At 44.6% G+C, this 21303-nt stretch overlaps 1 protein-coding gene across 3 annotated transcripts; it reads left to right on the top strand.

Moving 5' to 3' along the window:
• Positions 1-290: 290 nt before the first annotated feature.
• On the top strand, positions 291-20546 carry CSRP2 (cysteine and glycine rich protein 2). 3 transcript variants are annotated; one of them, XM_059683691.1, is made up of 6 exons: positions 517-635; positions 11756-11868; positions 15536-15704; positions 18678-18807; positions 19563-19656; positions 20239-20546. In XM_059683691.1, the coding sequence occupies exons 2-6, from the start codon at positions 11757-11759 to the stop codon at positions 20313-20315; spliced, it is 582 nt and encodes a 193-aa protein (XP_059539674.1). In that variant the 5' UTR covers positions 517-635; position 11756; the 3' UTR covers positions 20316-20546. The 3 variants fall into 3 exon arrangements, with proteins under 3 accessions (XP_059539673.1, XP_059539674.1, XP_059539675.1); XM_059683690.1 differs by lacking the exon at positions 15536-15704 and having other exon boundaries at positions 291-635; XM_059683692.1 differs by lacking the exons at positions 517-635; positions 11756-11868 and adding an exon at positions 15993-16059 and having other exon boundaries at positions 15581-15719.
• The last annotated feature ends 757 nt before the right edge of the window (positions 20547-21303 follow it).

The following is a 21303-nucleotide window of genomic DNA, read 5'->3' as shown; positions in this document are numbered from 1 at the left end:
GCGTTCTGCTCTTTAAGAACAGGAAGGCTGCGGATTCCCAGAAGCTGGGAAGCAAACCAGAGAGCAGTTGTCCACCGGGGCCGTTAACCACGGGCGTTTACTTATGAGGGTAAGGCAGGGAGGAGGCTGGCGGGAAGCCCCATCGGGCCGATTTCTGCCGCTGGAGCCTCCCCGGCCAGGGACCGGTCCCTCCTGCAGGAAGGACGCGCACCCGGCGGGAAGGGGACGTGGCGGGCGGGGGGCCGTCCCGCGCCGGAGGAAGGCTCCTTTCCCAACTCCATTTTCCCCTAGAAACAGTGGGTCCGATGCGGGCAGAGGGGCACGGCCGGCGGGAGCGGCCCCGGAGCGCGGGAAGCAGCAGGAAGAGGCGGGATTCCTGCCTTTTGTTTCTCGGTCCTAAAGCCCAGAGCCCCGCGGCGCAGACGCCCCACCTCCCGCCCGACGCCCCCAGCGCTCCCTGCCGCGGGTCCAGGAACCGAGCGAGGGGCGGGGCGCAGCGGGCGGGCGGGGCTCCCGAGGCCACGCCCACCAGGGGGTCTTTTAAAGGTGCCGCACTCGCGCGGCTCCTCTGCGCACTCCCTCCGACTGCGCTGCCCCAGCTCTGCCCGCCGTGCGTGGTCCAGCCTCCAACTCGAGTGAGTAGCGGCGGTGGGGGCGCCTCCGCTGACCTTGGGGGCGGCGGGTTCCCACAGCCTCCCGGGGTCCTCCGCCCGCCGTGTGGACCTCCCCCCCCCCGTCTCCTATGACATCCCTACCGCGGTCCCCATTTAGACCCCAGCCATCCACCTCACCCCTGCTCCTCCATTTAGACCCCAGCCATCCACCTCACCCCTGCTCCTCCGTCCTCCCCACCCTCATACCTCTCCCCTCGCTGGCGCCCCGGCTCTGCCCTGGGATCCCGGGCCCGCGGGGCAGATAAATACCAGTGCATGACCCCCATATCAGCGTGCCCCTGCCGGTTTTCTGGGAGAGGCGGGCTGGAGAGTTTCTCGTGGTTGCTAATCCGCCTGTTAGTCGCCCGGGGCCCCTCCTCCGCGGCCGGTTCCCCCTCCGCGGGTCTCCCCTGCCCGGAGCGTGGTGCGCGCTTCCCGGGGGGTTCGGAGCCTGGGGGGTGAGGCGAGGGCTCCCACAGCCCGCGCACCCGGAGTCCTCCCCCTGCTGCGGCTCGGACCCCCGGCCTCCCATTGTTCGGTGGTCTCTGTCCACTAAGCACGGAACCTTAAACCGTGGAAGGAACAGCCGTGAAACGTCAATGGAAAACTCCCTGCTTTTTCCGGAACTTTCTACCATTCGGGTACAAATAGGAGAGTAAGAATGCTCGGTTGAGAAATTCTGCAACAGGTCCTGAAAAATCACATCCTGGGTTTCAAAGCTCCACGTAGGCAGGCAGCCCCAGGGCGTCTCCTAAGTCCGGAGACGCCTACCTCGACCCCCACCCAAGCTAGGACGTTTGTTGACCATGTGTGTTTAAATGGTTACCCAAAGTGTTTGACCTGTTTAACTTGCAGTCTGCAGACCAAGCCCATTTTCACTCTAGAATTGCTTTTTATTTGGGGTAACTTTCTATACTCGGATAGTAAGAATGACGTTTTTAACTTTGCTAATCAACCTGTTTTAAAGCTCTATCTATATAAAGAACTCAAATAGGACTATCTTGAAGTTGGCTATAATCTGCCTCACATTTTTCAGGAAAGAGATGGGCAGTATTCTAAAAGGGCGGATGTCACAAAGTTTCAAAACTGCTTATCAAACTATAACCAATTTCAAGGCCTCTGTGGTCTCTCCCCACTTTCTTCTTGGTCATTGCACCTTCCAGGTGATTGCCACTGATCAATATTTCTCAAGGTTCTTCCTACTCTGGATTCTTGTTTCTTTTGCTCCTTCTAAGGGAAGTTCGGTAGAGACAGGATCTGCATCCCATGAGAGCTTGAAACACACAGTGCTTACCCGGGTGCCTTAAACACCCTTTGACCAGAGCCACGGTTGATTTATTGAACGAATGAAGGAATTAGTAAGTTACAATTGTGGTGAACAAAGATTTAGCTGGACTCAAGCAGTCGATGCATTAGCAGATTTTATCTATGGTTTCTGTCAAAAGTTTTTGATGTTTTTCACTAAATGTATTCAACGAATATTGGTTGTTACTGATACCTGCTAAATATTGCGCTGAAAGCAGTACGCAGTGGAGCTCTGTCCCGATTAAATTGCCAAAAACAGCACAGTGAGAAGAGCAGGACTGAAGCCAGTTGGGCCCAAATTCATATCTCAGCTCCAGCACCCATTGGCTTGGTGACCTTGGGCAAGTTATTGTCTGACCTCAGTTACTTTATCTTGTAAAACAGGTAGAACATCACATACCTTGCAGGGTTGTCTTAAGGCCTATACACAGCCCAGCCCAGCCTGGGGCGGTTTCCTGTAACTAGACCGAGTTCTACACGTTGATGAGTCTGTGGGGAAAAGACTGTTAGTGAAGGCCTCTTCCAGGAGAGCTGACTCAGACGCGAACACTAACCCTAGGCCTTGCCCAGAGTCCAGCTCTTTCGCCTCCCTTTGCAGACATTCACAGGTTTCCTCCCATCATTTCCTGGTCTGGTATTTGCATGGTCTCCCTCCCTTAATTACCTTAATTGCCAAGGATGGTGCTACGTGTTTATTTTGTTTTGTTTTTATTAACCCTCACCCAAGGATATTTTTCCATTGATTTTTAAAGAGAGAGGAAAGGAGGGGGAGAGAGAGACACACACATCAATTGTTTGCTTGCCAAACGTGCCTGACCGACCAGGGTCTGGAATTGAAGCTGCAACCCAGGTATACGCTCTTGGTCAGGAATCAAACCTAAGACCCCTTGGTGCACTGGCTGACGCTCTAACCATTAAGCAACACTGGCCAGGGTTACCTAACTGTTTCTGTGTCGTGACTTTTCTGGCAACCTAGTGAAGCCTCTGGACTCCTTCTCAAAATGTGAAGTGCGTAAAATAAAGTACATGGTACCAAGTTCACTGAACCCCAGAGGTTCAAGGACTCTGTGACCCCAGGGTCATAACCCTAACTTAGGGAGTTTTCTCAAACTGGATTGTGGAGGAGCTGGACACGAGTTCTGATTGTTAAACATTTTAAGTTTTAGTGGAAGTCATAGAGGAAGAACCAACAGAAGTATATTGTGAATCATTTGCAAAGGATATTAGGTTCCTTGCTTTTTTGCTTACCACCTCAAACTGTACTACCTCAACAGTACTACCAATTTTCCTTGACTCATAAGAAGAGGACACATACCATGTAATACGTTAGGGCTAGTTCACTACAGGCAAGATGGTTTCTTGGCAGCTTCTCTCCCAGAAGAAAAGGGTGAGGAGAATTGAATCCTCATCCAGCACATAGCAGTACAGGAAATACCCAATTTTTTTAAAAAAATATATTTTATTGATTTTTTACAGAGAGGAAGGGAGAGAGATAGAGAGTCAGAAACATCGATGAGAGAGAAACATCGATCAGCTGCCTCCTGCACATCCCCCACTGGAGATGGGCCCGCAACCCAGGTACATGCCCTTGACCGGAATCGAACCTGGGACCCTTCAGTCCGCAGGCCGACGCTCTATCCACTGAGCCAAACCGGTTTTGGCGGAAATACCCAACTTAAAAAGAACCTACACCAGAGCCATGTAAGTCAGTACTATATTTGTGAGGCTAGTAGTGGTTTAGTTTTAGAGAAACCTCTAAACATCTATGGATTCATTTGAAGCTTATTGGTATTAATTTTTAGGTTGAATTGGTCATTTTGTTTTGGTTTCACTGTTATAAGCCATTTCATATCTCTATACCTCAGCTTCCCCACCTATAAAAAGGGGTTAATGATAATGCCTACCTCAGTGTTATGGGGATTAAGTTACTATAAGTAAACTACTTAGCATAAGTAAAGCATATAGTAAGCTTTATATAAATAAATAAAAAGTGAATAATAATGTATAATATTTTAACCTCTTATGTGCAGGCAGTGTTCTGAGTACCTTATAGATTGTTTAATCTCAGAACTGCCTTGTGATATAAATAAGCATTACCTCCATTTTTGAAATGAGAAAACTAGCAGATCAAATAACCAACCTAACCTAAGATACTTTGGGCAGATAAACAGTAGTCTTGACATATAAATCTTGGTCTGACTCCATCATGTGTAAATCATTCAAACATTAATTTGTTTGAATAACTCAATATATTGTAGTGAGCATGCTTGCGAATTGCTATGGCAGATGTTGGAGGCCAGGGTGACGGAGTTTATAGCCTAGTTCCGTTCTAATTACAGTATGTGATTTGGCAGGTAGTCAAAGGATTTTTCTGTCAAGGATTTTTCTATACTCCCAAGTTGAAGATGTAAATGGTAACAGGCTATAGAATCAGTAATTAATGGTGAGGAGGAAGACTTGGGGGAGAAGAAGGTCTTCGTGTGTGCGAGTAATTTGGTACCGCAGGAGTGATCGTTCTCAGGTGATTTAGTGATCTCAACCCTTAAATCAGATATGGGAGTTTGGGGGACAGCTTGAAGTCCTGGAGTCAGACGAGTGGATTGGGTCTGGATTTGCTTCTTTGGGCGTCAGTGACCTCAGCAAGTCACAGAATGACTGAGCTTTTTGTAGCCATATTTGGGCCCAGCAGTACTCCTTAAGGAAGTGGTTCTCAATCTTCTGGCCCTTTAAATACAGTTCCTCATGTTGTGACCCAACCATAAAATTATCTTCGTTGCTACTTCATAACTGTAATGTTGCTACTGTTATGAATCGTAATGTAAGTATCTGATATGCTGGATGGTTTTAGGCGACCCCTGTGAAAGGGTCGTTCGACCGCCAAAAGGGTCGCGACCCACAGGTTGAGAACCGCTGCCTTAAGGAAAAGAAAATCATCGTATATGGAGTACAGGCTCTTTGCCAGGCACTTCACACACGTTATGAACTTCTGAATCTTCCTCATCATCATTCCAGGAACCCACTTTCAGTAGATCCAGGAGCTAAAACCGTGTTTGCCATCCATCCCTGTGTAAGCAGACCACGCTGGCTTCCCAGAGCCTTTCTGCACACCTCTGTGTCATTGGTTATGTTGTCTTGCTATTATTTGTGTACATATTTCTACCACCACAGTCATACTCCCTGAGAAACAGGCACACTTCCTAATATCCTTTATCCTCAACCCTAACCCAGGGTATGGCTTATAAAAGATTGAATGAATGCATTTATATGAGAGTTTCCAAAACAGCAAAGCATTGCACAGTGTTTATTAGCTGCCCCTACCCTACAATTACTTGAGATACAGAAATGAAGTTAAGGAGTTAGCCAAATGAGGGAGGGAGGTAAGTCAGTTGCCCTGATGGAAGGGATTAGAGGTATAAGGAGGAATGGGAGACATAAGATGGGTAGAGGAAGATGAGTATTGACAACAAAGGTTGAAAATTGCTAAAATATTGATGACAAAGGTTACCAATAATTGAGTGCTTACTCTAAGCATTTTCTCAGCTCATTCTCTTAACAACTCTATAAGAAAGGTACTGTTATCCTCATTTTACATATGAGGGAAGAGAGACTTTATTGACTCCCTAATCCAGTGATGGCGAACCTATGACACGCGTGTCAGAGGTGACACGCGAACTCATTTTTTTGGTTGATTTTTCTTTGTTAAATGGCATTTAAATATATAAAATAAATATCAAAAATATAAGTCTTTGTTTTACTATGGTTGCAAATATCAAAACATTTCTATATGTGACACGGCACCAGAGTTAAGTTAGGGTTTTTCAAAATGCTGGCACGCCGAGCTCAAAAGGTTCACCATCACTGCCCTAATCCGTGCTCTTAATTCACCCTGAGGCTGGGATGACTTAAAAGCCAGCTTGAGGATTTGGCTTTGGTGGAAGGAGTCAAATGAAACATGGAGCCGATTGCTGAGGCACAAGGAGTCTACCCTTGGTTCATGGTATCTACTTAGATAAGGGAAGGAGACTAAGCAGGTGATTTGGGGAGCAGAAGAAACAGTTTTTAGAATGGACACTGAGTAAAGCTTCATGTCCAATTACTGGCAGCTCGTAAACGCTGGCCTTGTTAAAAATCATTGTAACTGGGGACAATGCGATTAACTTACGTATTCTTTAGCAAAGTGACCCCTCTGGATGTGGCTCAGGATGAAATTGGCTTATAATAACTTCGCCCCTTCGGGAAATTGGGTTATCACCATGTTCTAGTGTAGCAACAAAGCTGCGCATATGGTGATATAATGTGAAAGCTTCTGGAAGCATTTAGAATCTGGGTGTATTGATGGACTCACTCCAGACCTTTGGTATCAGAACAAAAATCCAAACCTTTGCTTTCAGAACGAGTAACAAACTTCAGGTGGCGACATGGAGGCTCGGAATTCATGGATTCAAGTCATTCAGATTCTAAAATAGGACAGCAAATGCCACAGGTGGTATGAGGGATTCACGTGCTCATTTTGTGGCTCTTGTTGGTTATCGAGAGTGAGGTAATTTTACCACAAGGTGACTCAGTGTTAGACTATAGTAATTTTCTTCTGGGGGCAGGCAGGTCTTTGTAATTTTGGGTGGTGTCTCAGACTGGGGAGAAGCAGCAAACAGAAATTGCAAGTAGGTGTTCGGATGCAAACAAGCTTTTTAATCTAACACAGTGTATACATTCTAGTGCTGAAATACTTTCAGACATTGGAAACCAAAAACAAGACTGAGAAACAGAATACACCCGATTGGCCTACTTGTGCGAGATGTGTGTGAAGTGGGATTTTGTCTCCTCTTACCATTCTGTAAATTAATACATAGGCCTGGAGGCATGCTGCCCAGATTGCTCAGTGCACATGCAGTTTGCTGTGATTAATGTCAGCTGTTGTGGAGTTGGACAGCCAAATGCACGTGTGAAAAACAAGCCTCGAGTGGTTTTTTTTACACGTGTAGCAATGCCAAAGAGTGACAGGAATGGAAGATCATCACACTTCCCCTGCCAGATGCAGGAAATGCCCATAGGAGCACACCCTGAAGTGTAAATTGGGACTTTGTTTCTTAGATGGTCACCCTAAGTCAGCGGTTCTCAATCTGTGGGTTGTGACCCCTTTGGGGGTGGAACGACCCTTTCACAGGGGTCGCCTAAGACCATCGGAAAACACATATATAATCACATTGTTTTTGTGATTAATCACTATGCTTTAATTATGTTCAATTTGTAACAATGAAATTGGGGGTCACCACAACATGAGGAACTGTGTTAAAGGGTCACGGCATTAGGAAGGTTGAGAACCACTGCAAGTGAAACCATTGCTATACTTGCAATGCATTTCATCGTCCCAGGAAAAGGTTTGTGAGTGACTAAATGCTAAGTTTTTCTTTACCTTGTTTGTGGCTCTGAGCTTGGCTCTGTGTGCCGGTCCGTGGGTTTCCTACTGCAGTGCTGACCGCAGGGTGGACAGGATGGACGCCCCGTCCAGCACACTCACAGTTCCTGGATGTCTGCCAAGGCATTTGTTTACCATGTTTTGTCTTCAGTGTCTGGAGAGGTAGAGAGCTACCTTTCCTTCTTTTACAGATAAAAAACGTAACTATGCTATAGATAAGCCCAAGCTTGCACAACTGTTACAATAATGAACTTAACCCAAGTCTGTCTAAACCAACTTCCCCTCCTCCCTCTTTATTTTCCTTCCTTCCATGGTGAAAATTTCAGACATACAAAGTAGAGAATATAAGGAATACCCAACTATCCACTATCTAGCTTAAAAAATAAAACAAATTCTGAGAATGCTTTAAAAAAAAATGTGTGTGTTTTTAATTGATTTTAGAGCATGAGGAAGGGAGAAGGGGAGATAGAAACATTGATCAACTGCGTCCTGCACACGCCCTGCTGGGGCGTGAGCCTACAACTTGGGCATGTGCTCTGACCAGGAATTTAACCGACAGTTTCTTGGTGCCTGGGATGATGTTCAACTGAGCCACAACAGCCAGGCCTGAGGATGCTCTTCCTAACATCATTTGCCAGGACCACAGAAGTTTATTCAGAAATATTTAGGAAAGCTTTTAAAAAGTTAATGACTTGAAATTTTTACATAAATTCCAAAAATGTGACAAAGAGAAGTAGGGCAGTACTCCTTTTGTTTTGAGAAGGATAAGATCTAATTGGGAATCATACCAACAGGTTGAAAAAGGAAGGATTCTTTAAAACAATAGAAATGAAATATTTTTATATATGTCAAGTACGCTGGTAGGTGGGCTGGGGAATTACAGAGATGTGGTCCCTACCCCCGAGGGGAAGAAATAACAGAGTAAGTTGAATGTTGGAGAACTTTGATGGCTATTTCCTGGAAAGATGACACATACCCATTTGGCTCCTATGGATGTATAATAGAAGTAAGACTTGATTTGTAAGAAGTGAAATTCAGTAACCCTGAATTACATAAATAAAGGGAAGATATTCTCCCAAGCTGCTCTTTTATAGAGAAATAATAAAAAAAGTAATGAGTTAGGTTTTTAAAAATGCATTTTAAATGTTATTCAGAAACAACTCAGGATAGTGTGAGTCTTGATGGAAATCTGGCTTCCTATTGGTGATTGCTCCAAAGAAGACGTGTGTGAATGTGGAAGATGGCAGGCTGATATTAGACAGTGTCCTATAAATAGAAGCCTAATATGCTAAGTGTCCAGTCGTCCGGTCGTCCATTCAACCAATCAAAGCATAATATGCTAATGATAGGTTAAGGCCACTCAACCACTCGCTATGATGTGCACTGACCACCAGGGGTCAGACAGTTGACCAGTTGCTATGATGTGCACTGACCACCAGGGGGAAAACACTCAGACTGGTAGGTTAGCGTGCTGCTGGGGTCCTGTTGATCAGGACTGAGTGAGATGGGCCAGACACGCCCTGGAGCCCTCTCACAATCTCTCCCTGGCTGGCCAATCTTCCACGTCCCTCCCCAGCCCCGATCATGCACTGGTGGGGTCCCTCAGCCTGTCCTGCACCCTTTCGCAATCCGGGACCCCTCGGGGGACGTTGGAGAGCTGTTTTTGGCCGGATCCTACAGGCCAGGCCGAGGGACCCTACTGATGCACAAATTCGTTTACTGGGCCTCTAGTACTTTATATGGTGAGAAATTCGTAGACAATAACAAATATTTTAAAAGCCAGCTGGGCTACTAATTCTTGAGACCCAATTTTAAGTAATTGTATGTCATTACCTGTAAGCCTGGATTTGGTTTCTGGTTTCCTCAGGAACCCTCGGGTACTCTCTAGCAGATGTCTGTTGCATCCTTGAACATTCCAGAACACAGGTAACTTTGGAGCCGTGGGGCAAAGTCAACATCACTAACTGCACTCTACACTCAAGCCAGTGCCGGCTGCTGGAGCCAAGGCCGTGGGTCAGGTTGTACAGCCCAGCTCAGGTTTCACTGTGCATTTGAACAATGGAGCACCTGTCTCCAGGGAAGGGAAGGAGCAATTTATGCAACTACTAAGGGAAAGCTTGCAAATATGCTCTGTTGTTGCTAGATATTGATCCTGTGTGGATACCTTCACAGTAGCCTGGTAAGACTGTGGGCCCTTGGAATTAACTTTGTTCCTGCCTGAATAAGGGAATAGGCTTTTTTGCAAGTTGAGACCGATAGTTTAGTGATAATTAGTCATATCAGTCAGGTCTGTGTGTGTGTGTGGTGTGTGTTATTATTGTTTGTTACAAGGAACAGGAGCTCCGTGTCCAGGTGACTTAAAAAGAGAATTTATTGGCTCACATACAGAGTACACGATACGATGAGGCATGGCTGAAAAGTGTCTCCATCTAGTCTCCCCATCTCTGTTTTCCTCTGAGCTGGCTTATTTTCTTATAGTGGCTAGACAGCTGCTAGAAACTCCATCCCTACATTCACACAGTTCTAAACCAGAGCTCAAATTTAACTTTCATTGAATTGGCTTGGGTCGTGTACTCATTCCTAAACCCATCACTATGGCGGGAGGGAGAATGCAGTGACCTGGCTGCCATCGTGACTGAGTCACTGCCCTGGAGTTAGGGCAGAGTCCACACTGTTTCAGCCAATGCTTCTCAAACATCTGTGGCCAAGGACCTCTTTTTGTTTTGCTTTAATTTCGAAGTACCGATTGATTCTCTGACTCTACGCTGTTCAACAAGATGAATTCACTGATCATACTTCCGACTGTTGTGGTATGACATCGTATAAAAGTTTAGAAATGCTTACCTGAATTTTGTCTTGAATTGGTCACAAGCATGGCGGACCATCACCGGGAGACCACATTGAATAAGTACTTCTCTAAACCACATGGACCAAGAAAGAGATATTTGCTTCTCTGAAGAGACTCTAGGGAAGTATTATCAGAAGAGGGACAGAGAGTGGATGCTGTGGGCCAGAAAGATGCCCAACACAGTGATTCAGGAGCAATCTTTCCTTTGGAAAGGCCTCCTGGTGTCCAGGAAGTTGCTGGGTTCCGGATTGTCCTGATGCTTAGGGTGGGAATTTGCCACTCTCCTGTTCATTGTAAGGACTGAAGATTCCTCCGTCTTTGGCTCAGCGGCCCCCCTTTCCCTTCTCTCCCCAGCCAGGTTAGAGTGAGGAGAGGGGTCCAGCTTTCTTAATAAGCTGTTCCCTAGAGAAGCAAGCTGCTCCTCGGTGGAGACTTACCAGGCAGGGACTGTGAACACCACTCACAGAAGGGAAGTCTGAAAATGATGGGGAAAAGGAATTCTTTCCCTGTTTCGAGGTCCCACCTCCGGGCAGGGCAGATGAAAGTTGCAGGACAACTGTCTGTAGTGGTGAGGGCACTTGGGTCCGATGGCCGTTCAGAAGTATGCATTTACCCTGCATCCAGGTAGACCAGTCCATTGAGAAGGAGATGGGACACGTTGGCCCTCCATCAGAGCAGGGTAGCCGAGGACTTAAACTTCTAGCTCTGCCACCACATGGGGCCACCTTGCTCAGAGGTTATCCTGTGTCACTCAACAAACAGTTCATTCTGCCGGGAAGGGAACTCGTAGCGTGTTCTCTATGGACTGACTGCCCCATCCAAGAGGGAACCTTAACTGTTGGCTGAATTAGAGGACTCTGGGATTAGGGAGCATAGAAACTTACACCGTAGCCATCTGGAGGGGTGTTTGTTGTGATTAAATCAAGGCTCTGTGCTCGCAATCATGTTTGTCACAGACACACTATTTATGCTACAATCTCACATAACTTTAGCAGACAAATGCAAAATGTGTTCTTCCTCCCTGGAAAGTTCCTCCCTAGAAAGTGTGCCATAGCTTGTGCATGCCAACTGTTAAGAATTTGGTGGGGTTACAAAGAATTAAACCTGTAGTAAAACACTCCACCCAAGTGCAAGTTCCTCCGCTGTTTTCTAAGCCGCTCATTGTGACTGGGCGTGTGTGTGTGTGTGTGTGTGTGTGTGTGTGTGTGTGTGTGTGTGTGTTTGGGGGGCGGCGGGGAGCGCTTTCACTCCTGTGCATTCCAGTGCCAGTTTGTTTTGTGCCCGGCGACCTGCGCTGTTCTATTGAATGCGGGTCCTTTGTCCTGTAGGGAAAAAACGTGCACGTGACAAGCCAGAGTTTTCTGATGAAAGACCTGTAACTTGGGAGAGGAGAGGAGGTTACTTTGGAGGAACGCTGGCCTCCGAAAGATGTGTTTAGAGCGGTCCATAAGGGAAGGAAATCTGCACATGCTCTAAACAGCCCCCCAGCGAGCTTGGGGATGGGGACATTCTAATGCATCTTCATTCCTTCAGGATGCCGGTCTGGGGGTGTGGCAACAAGTGCGGGGCCTGCGGGAGGACCGTGTACCACGCGGAGGAGGTGCAGTGCGATGGGCGGAGCTTCCACCGCTGCTGCTTTCTGTGCAGTAAGTACCTCCCCGCGCTCCGCTGGGACAGGCTTCTGTGTACGAAGCTTCGATTTACACATTTAATGAACAAACTGTGGTTCTGGAAAAGATTTTGCCTGCCTGTTCTCCTAGGCACTGTAAGTGCTCAGCCCAGCAGCAAGGACGGCCGGTGACCCAAGGCCTTGGGCTTCCTGAGTCCTCATGGCTCTGAGCCTCCCTCTGGCCTTGACTGTCATTTGTTGTCACAGCTGCTTCCCCGTTCCCATTCCCCGAGAGTTCAGTGTGGGTTAGTCGGGCACCCGACAGACACAGTGCCTGGCGCTGTGCATGGAGCTCGGCTGGCACCCCATCCACCCCAGCCTTCTCTTCCTGCCTGAGCTCCTTCTCTTTGAAACCAGCCAGCTTGTTTCTCACCACACTGTTGAAATTCAAATGTCAAGAGCAAGCATGTCAAACTCAAAGGCTAACACAGGCCAAATAAACCAGGTTTAAGTTTATGTGGGCCACAAAAAAACCCCAAAAGCTTCAATTGTCATAGAAACGTAGGTTTATTTCTATAGAGACATGCTGAATACAAAGGGCTGAAATAAATGAGTAATCGTTAACATAAAATAATGGAACATTTTAATCAAAATTAATCTTTTTTCTTGAACATTAAATTACCAGACACTGAATAACTGCACAAATTAATAAGCATAACGCAAATAAACCTATTTTTCTTGTTCTCCGAAAGCGAAATATTTCCTGTTGCGCACACCAAACAAGTCAGTCCAAGGCTAATGACGTGGCCATCAGCTGCTAAAATATTCGCTGCCAGTATTAGTGGAGAGAAATGGTGCGCCTGCACGTAAGGTGCATAAGGGAGATGAATGCAACACGATTATAGTAATCAGTCATTAGTGAACATTGTGGTTCATTATTAATAATTATGTATAACAGGATATTATAAAAATTAAGCTACGAAATTTTTATTAAAACATTTCTTACATACCGTTACATTGGCTGGGCCGCAAAAACATTCGTTGTGGGCCGCGAGTTTGACCTGCTTGCTCTGGAAGCTCAAATTCTGTCTTCTCTGGTAGTGAATACTGTTATTTCTAGTCACTGATACCCTACAGTTGAGGGAAAGGAACTTGGAATATGGAAATACCACAGAGGCAGGTTGGAAATATTGTTTAAGATGGGAAATGGTCAGTGTCTGATGTAGGCAGGAAATAAAACAACACTAGCCTATATGCTCAAAAGGGAGTAAATACCTGATAATGAGAGAAACAGTCAGATAAGCTCCCTCTTCCAAGCGCATTTCCTCCAAGTCTTCAGTTTTAAACAGGAGAGTAGTTGCATCAAAAGCTCTTCATTAGTCATCTTCTGATGTAAATCATTGTCTTTAATGAAGGATTTGTTATGTGGGGAACCCACCCTTACATGCAGTTATTTGCTTTATCTGTAGTACTGTACAGTGACTATTACTGTTGGAAACCACAAACGTTAAAAATGAATTTGGTTACACTGAGAAATAATCTTCAGAGGAGACTTCTCAAGGTTTAGTTGTCCTTTTCCTTCTCGGCACCAGCATTCAAGGTGCCTGGGACTTTTTATAGTGTAACTGCTCTGTAGAGAACTAGACACGGACAACACAACACGGTCACAAAGAATAAAAATACAACATATGAAGGTTTGTTATGTACGCCTCCATGATAACTACCATTTCTCAGGTTTGGTTTAACTATTCCTTCTCTTAGAAGTTACTCTTTCTTTTTTTTTTTGGAAGAATCTATTTTTCAGCAGGTTTGTAGTCAAAAGAATATGTGAACACAAACGCAAATACTTTAGAAATTGCTCTTAGTTTCATCTAGGTTGAGCCATGATGTTTACACCATAATGAAGTCGCTGTTTATGAAATGTCAGGTATTTTACTGGTTATTTTTACTACTCCTTCCTAATATTTGCTTCTGCTCACGACAGCCTTTTAAGGAAATAATTAAAGTAGAATAAGAATGAGGACAGGGAGGAGAGGAGTTATGGAGTAAATTTTTCATATACTTACTTGCTTTGGTTAAATAGTTTTTGTATTGTTTGTTTTTTTAATATATATATATATATATATATATATATGTTTATATTTTAGAGAGAGAGGAAGGGAGAGGGAGAGAAACATCAATGTGAGAGCAATGTTTGATTGCCTGCCTAGTGCACGCCCCATACTGGGTATCAAGCCCGAAACCAGGGCATGTGCCTTGACCAGGGATCTAACCGGCAACCTTTCAGTGCCCCGAGTGACGCCCAACCAACTGAGCCACACTGGCCAGGGCACTAGATGTTTTTCAAAACAGCTTTTATGTTAGTTTATATTTAATGTCAGTTAAGGGTGTTTGCTCTTCAGCAGTATATGGTTTTAGGTTAATTGCCTCTTTAAACAAGTGTATGTCAGTACTTGAGTCACCACAGCCAGGGTAGGTGATGTCATTTTGTTCTTCCAGAGAGACTTTGGTCTAAGACAGCGGTTCTCAACCTGTGGGTCGTGACCCCTTTGGGGGTCGAACGACCCTTTCACAGGGATCACCTAAGACCATCCTGCATCAGATATTTACATTACGATTCATAACAATAGCAACATAACCGTTATGAAGCAGCAACGAAAATAATGTTATGGTTGGGCCACAACATGAGGAACTGCATTTAAAGGGCCAGCAGGCTGAGAACCCCTGGAAGACAGTAGAAACTTCATAACTTTTCTCTATGCTCAGCCACCCTGCCAGTCCCCAGCCCTTCTCTTTCTTTCCTTCCTCTTTTCATTTCTCCCCTCTTTCAAATAAGAGGGGAGTCCCTCTGTCTACCACACTAATGTTGGATTTCCAGCTGCCTGATTGTGCTACCAGCGGGCTCCCTCATAATTTCTACTTTTCTCAAGTTTAATTGAAGTTTTCGAAAGTGAAATAATGTCTGGATTAGACATGACATTTGGCAGTTTTATGAAGTGGGATACTTAGAAATGTCTTGTGGTAAGAAATCCATCAAGAAAGAATGTGTTCTCTCCTTTGGGGTGGAAGGGAAACAAAAGCAGACTTTTCACCCACTTGATGATCTTCAGACAAACCTCCCACAGCCGGAGAAGCAGTGGCAAGATGGGAGCATGCTTTCTCTGTGAGACTAGTGATGAAAAGGAGAATTCTAGATGGAAAACAGTTTAACCAAGACAAAGACAAGCTCTCCCAGGAGCTGCTTCCGGGAGGTGGTGCTACAGAGAGGCAACTGTCCCAAGACACTCAGCCACCCCTGTTGTTCATTAGGTTGTGATTTAACATTTGGTATGAAGAGGCTGAAAAGATGGGAGTGTCGAAGGTTTGGGAGCAAAGTGTTAGTTTTGTTCCTTTTGTTGGTGTAATTGCTGCATTCTCAAACTCCTCTCCCTCCTGCCAGAGGGCAGGTCATATGGAAAAGTTTGAGGCTTTAAAATGCAGATGCCTTTCTGAAACAACTGTCATATCCACGGAGGAAAGCAAACAGGCCTCAGATGTGGCTGACCTGTCCAGATGCCGTCTCAGGGCTTCTGGGAAACCACAGATAAACGGGATGTGAGCAAGCCTGGCCATTACCATTTGCAGACCATGTGTCTGTACCACCACTGTTCTCAGGAGAAAGGCATCTTTGGCCCATTTTTAAATTCTAACTTTTCCCCCCTCAGTGGTTTGCAGGAAAAACTTAGATAGCACAACAGTGGCAATTCATGATGAAGAGATCTACTGCAAATCTTGCTACGGAAAGAAGTATGGGCCAAAAGGCTACGGGTACGGCCAGGGCGCTGGCACGCTCAACATGGACCGGGGCGAGAGGCTGGGCATCAAGCCAGAGAGGTGAGTTAGGACCATGTTCATGACCTTCAGAGGTGAATTATAACAATTAATGTTGCTTGGCAAACAGGAACCTGGGAGTTTTCAGACTCTTATCTTAAAGTGACTCAGATTTTTTAGCGTAAAGTAGTGGCTATTCTTTAAGGTCAAAATTTGACAGTTTTAGACCTACCACAGTTCTTAGTGATTTCCAGTCCTGGTTTGACAGCATTCCAAAGTGTGTCAAGCTGTCATGATGTCCTCAGAATCAAGTGGTGTGAAAGTGCCTCCATTTCACAGCACGGAGGCCAGCTGTCATGAAGTCACATAAGGAAATGAGGCATCTGAATCCCGAGATGCATTGCCCATGTGCGGTTAAGTGGCCAATAAAAATTCCCCAGGGCTCTTTTCATGTAAGAATATTTCTCTCTTTTTTTTTTTTTTAAGGGGAGAATGATGATTTTTATTTTTTTAAATATATTTTATTGATTTTTTACAGAGAGGAAGGGAGAGGGATAGAGTTAGAAACATCGATGAGAGAGAAACATCGATCAGCTGCCTCCTGCACACTCCCTACTGGGGATGTGCCTGCAACCAAGGTACATGCCCTTGACCGGAATCGAACCTGGGACCCTTGAGTCCGCAGGCTGACGCTCTATCCACTGAGCCAAACCGGTTAGGGCATCATGTAAGAATATTTCCTCATCAGGAATTTACTTTTCTCTCTTACAGTTACTTAAAAATTGAATTTTCCCCGTTTTTGGTTCTTTGAGATAATAGTGTTAAACTTTACAGGTTTTAGCCCCAAAGTAGTGAGGAGCTAAGGCTGCTAAACTTCATTGCTATTTTCTTCACTGGGAATTTTCTCTTATTTCTGGTTTTGACCCAATTATTCCCTCATTTGAACTTCATATTTTTTCACACCTGTTTTATATTGAAGAGGCCAAAATTGGTGTAGTACTCCAATAAGATGGCCCTTTCCTGAACAAGACTGCTAACCGTGGCTTCCCTACGGGCTAGACACCAGGCAGTACTAACATATGTGAGCTTATGAAATCCTCACAACAACCCTACAGGTATGGTTTCCCATCTGACTCAAGGACAAATTGAAACAATGAGAATGAAGTGATTTGCCCAAAGCCATGCTGCTAGTTAATTGTAGATTTAATTGTAGAGAATGGGACTTAGTGTAACTCCATGTCCCTGTTGTGCATCAGTTGTGCAAGGGCCGACCCATTCATTGCTGCATGCCATCACTTGCAGGAGCCCAGCTTGCCTTTGTCTTGGTTGAAGTTCATTGTTTATGTTCTGCTCTCCTTTTCCAACTGATTAAAATTCACTCACTCCCCAAGATCTTATTTCAAACCTTTCAAAACACATATACTTATATGCCCTCCCCCAAATAAAACTAAATTTATCCATGACCCTCAAAAATGTCAGTCAGTGATCGTGGCCAGATTTAAAGTCACAAAGTCCTCTTTACTCCCGTTTCTCCATCTTTTCCAACTGCTGCCGAGCCTTCTGTGCTGGCCTCTTGACCTCTGCACACCTCTTCCCTGTGTTAGCCTGGCCGCATGCAGAGTCTCCTTCAGGACTAGGTGTAGGGACTACCTTTCCAAGAAGCCTGTGGTCTGGACCACCCTGGAACAGGTGGTAATTTTAACCCTCACGGGGACCACACGCCTTCACAAGGACCTCCTGCAGAGGCTGAGTGGGTAGGCGCATTCTCATTGAGGCAGACCTGCCCTTTTCAGCTCAGGCTCGCCAGTTTACTAGTCCTTTGGCCTTTGGCAAATTATTTAACATCCAAGCCCCCGTTGCCTCATCTGAAATTTGTGGTAACAATTATCCTTACCCTACAAAGTTGTTAGCAGGTGGGAGATAATTTATATGAATTCTTGTTAACATAGTAATTGACAGATTTGGGAATTGACTTGTTAACTGCAAGTGCTGGATATCTTTGTAAACAGCTTTTGAAGATCACTTTTAAAAGGAAGTATATATACAGTAGGCTATGGAAACAGTTTTTAAAATATGCCTACACTAGGGCAATTAGAGAAACCAATACTAATATGAATTGTATTTTGAATTAGTATTATGAATTGATATTTGTTACTTAGAATAAAATTTCCAGGGGCCACATCAAACATGATTCAAAATAGTACTGAATAAATTTTTCCAATAGGAAAAATTGATACTTATACCATTTGCTAAACACTAATTATTGTTATTATATCTTATCTGCTCGACTCATTTTTAAGGTTCCAGAAAGGTCTTTAAATCTTCTCAAAGCCCAGATTGGTGTTCTGCATGGGAGGTGCACCTACATACAAAAAAATTGGGAAGCAAGGAAACTATCGCTTATCCAGTGACCTATAATAGTGACAAAATTCCACTCAATTGAGAGAAAAAATAATGAAATGAAATCAGATAGTATAAGCAAATTTTCTAAAATATTTTCCCACAAAGAAAGTGGTATGTTTATACTTCCCTCTATGTAAGCTATATTTGGAAATTAATTTGTAAAGCATGCTTAATCTTAATTATAGACTACTTAAGTCAACTGACCTACATGCAGAAACTGCTTAACTTACCATTGATTTTTTCCAATCTCATGTGAAGTAGAAAGCTAGATGTGATTCTAGTGGTACTAATATGACTCTGGGTTAAAAATATGTGTGATGATATGATTTTTTAAAGCATAGCATAGTAGTTTAGTGGAGAGGCTAGCATTGGGGACTGAATGAAATTTGATATTAGGCTCAGAAAGAGATATTTCAGCTTGGGTCTTTTTGTAACAAGAATGAGCCCATAAATAGGTTAAAGTAATAACTATGGCTGCACCTGAGATTAATTTCTTCTTCCCCCTCGGCTGGCCTGGGAAGGTCTCCAGCCATGAGGTGTAGCACCAAATCCTAGAGTTCCATTGTGCCTGCTGTATGGACTTACAGGGGCCCTTTGGAAAATCTCGAATAATTTTTTCTCTCCTTTCCACAGTGCTCAACCTCACAGGCCGACAACAAACCCCAACACTTCTAAGTTTGCTCAGAAGTACGGAGGTGCTGAGAAGTGTTCCAGATGTGGGGATTCCGTGTACGCCGCTGAGAAGATCATCGGAGCAGGAAAGGTAAGGTGGTGCTTTGCATTAACAACAGTGAAGGACAACTCTCCGCTTCTCCCCTTAACCCTCCACATCCCGCACAGGCACTGTTTTGTAAGTAAATGCCGAGGATCAAATTTTTTTTAATTGCATTTCTCTCTGAATCGTTAATTTTTTGAAGTACTGCCCTTATTTGACAAATCACATCTATGTTTAAAGGAAACTTGTTTTCCTAGGGGGCGCTCCTGAAGGTTGGTAACAAACATGGCTGGGCCGTTAACAAATCTGGCTCTGCAGGTTATTCAGTGTAGTGCCAGCATGTCAAACTCAAAGGCTAACGCGGGCCAAATAAACGAGGCATGTGAGTTTGACATGCTTGGTGTAGTGGGGAACAAAGCTGTTGAACCGGAGTCGGCACACCTGATGCCATTCTGGTGCGTGGATTTAGGGAAGTGGCCTCACCACTTCACCTCTTGGAGTTGCAGGGTTCTCAGCCATAAAGGAGGCCGTCTTTAAAGGTGCGCACCAGCCTTGTCACAGGTCTCAGACTGCTCTCAGGGAAATGGAAACCACGGGGTAGTTTCCAGTCCATGTCTTGTGTGAATGAAGTTTGAATTAAGCCCTTTTGTCGGTGACCGAGAATGCAAATGCGGGGAGATCCAGTCCCCCCCGTGGTTGGGTTGAACCAGAGGTCAGGAACTCTTTCTGGGTTGATCTTCCCGAGTGTCTGAATTTGTACTGCAGGAATCAGCCTCTCAGACTTGCTCACTGGTCTTTTTCAGCCCTGGCACAAAAACTGCTTCCGCTGTGCCAAGTGTGGAAAGAGTCTTGAATCAACAACTCTGACTGAGAAGGAAGGTGAAATCTATTGTAAAGGTAAAATTAATTTCGGGTATTGTTTATCCGTATGAATATCCTGCACTGGCTATTTGTTAATGAAATGTCACCAGCATTAAAAACACACACAAGAACAAAAAAGCACTCTGAAATCGGGGGAAAGCAGGCTAGTGCCACTGGCTGTTTGAAAGTAAAAGATCTAGGGATACTTCCAGATGACAGAAACCCACAGAACAATTTTAGATGGATACAGTTAAGTTCTTGATCACTTAAAACTCCCCTACCAGTGAAACAAAACCCCATAACAAAGTCTTCTTTCATCTTTTTGTGTTAAGCAAAGCCTATGAGTATGTGCTTTGTCTATAGGTGAGTATACAAGGTAATAGACTCACATATAACTTACCTGGCCTGATTTTCATGCTCGTAACTCAGCGAGCTGAACACTATGGAACCAGAATGCTCGGACTTGGCCTTTACAGTTACAGTTACTACATCTTAAGTAAGTTGAACTTTTTGGCATAATCAGCAGTTTTTTAACTTCTGATGGTCTGTTCATGGGTCTTAAGCAAAGCTAGCAAAGCTTAGTGAACTTGCAGTAACTCTCCCTTTCCTTTTTTGTAGGATGCTATGCAAAGAACTTTGGGCCCAAAGGATTTGGCTATGGCCAAGGAGCAGGAGCCCTTGTTCATTCTCAGTAAAGGTGTAAACCCAGAACCGAGATCACACACTGAGAATCTCTACATAATCTAGGCACAGAAAATCTAACACTAAACTACTGTGAAATTCTACCAGCACTTATGTACTGTATATTGCCCTGTACTTGGATAGGCTGGCTGACTAGTAGGAAGAGAGCACTGTATCCTTTTGCTTTATTCATCAGCATTTTCAAGAACCGTTTCTTTTACATTTTAAATAAAACTTCAGCTGGATATGGGTGTTGTCTTTCAATTGACTTTTGGAAGAGCTGTTGTGATTTCAGTTAGTAGAAAATCCTTTGGGTCCCTACCTGCATTTTATTTGTTGAGAGAATCCACCCCATTACCCAGTTGACTCACTAGGTTAAGGTCTGCATTACAGCGATTGGAAAAGACTTCTCTTTTAAGATGGTAAATATGCCTCAATAGCGAGGGTTACTGAGCAGTTCAGCTTCCTCAGAGCTAGTATCCAGCAGTGCAGCATCTCCTATAGCGTGGTGGTTACTCCGATTGGCTCCTAGACAACCTGCATTAGAATCACCTGGGGGTATTAAAAGGCTGTTCCCAGGCCCAGCTTCAACCCCACAGCAGCAGAATCAATAGGGATGGGGCCGAAGCCCTTTCAAAAAAAATTCCTCAGAAAGGCACATTGACCTAAGGTGGATGCACTGTTAAACCAAGCTTAAAGATTCTTTCCTACACCCAAAGGTCATTGCAAACAGCTCCGTACTGACAACTGTCGAATCTGAGGCTTAGGGTGACGTTTTAGACTCTGCTAAGCCCTGGGAACTGAGTGCTTTCTCACGTCAATTCTGCACAAGTAGCAAAGCTTATTGCATTGTCCTGGTGCATTCAGCTGGCTCGGGTAGAAAAGGAGAATTAGATTCTGTAAGGACCGTTTTCATTACTTAGAAACTTTGTTCTTTACCAAAGACTCAACCCAAACTTTTTTCCAGTAGGGTCTGAAATTCGTCTGTAATTTAGTAAAATT

Source organism: Myotis daubentonii, chromosome 2, assembly GCF_963259705.1.
Source record: "Myotis daubentonii chromosome 2, mMyoDau2.1, whole genome shotgun sequence".
Lineage (NCBI taxonomy): Eukaryota > Metazoa > Chordata > Mammalia > Chiroptera > Vespertilionidae > Myotis > Myotis daubentonii.
The sequence above is the reverse complement of the archived record's forward strand: the minus strand, read 5'-3'. Positions and strand labels throughout refer to the sequence as shown.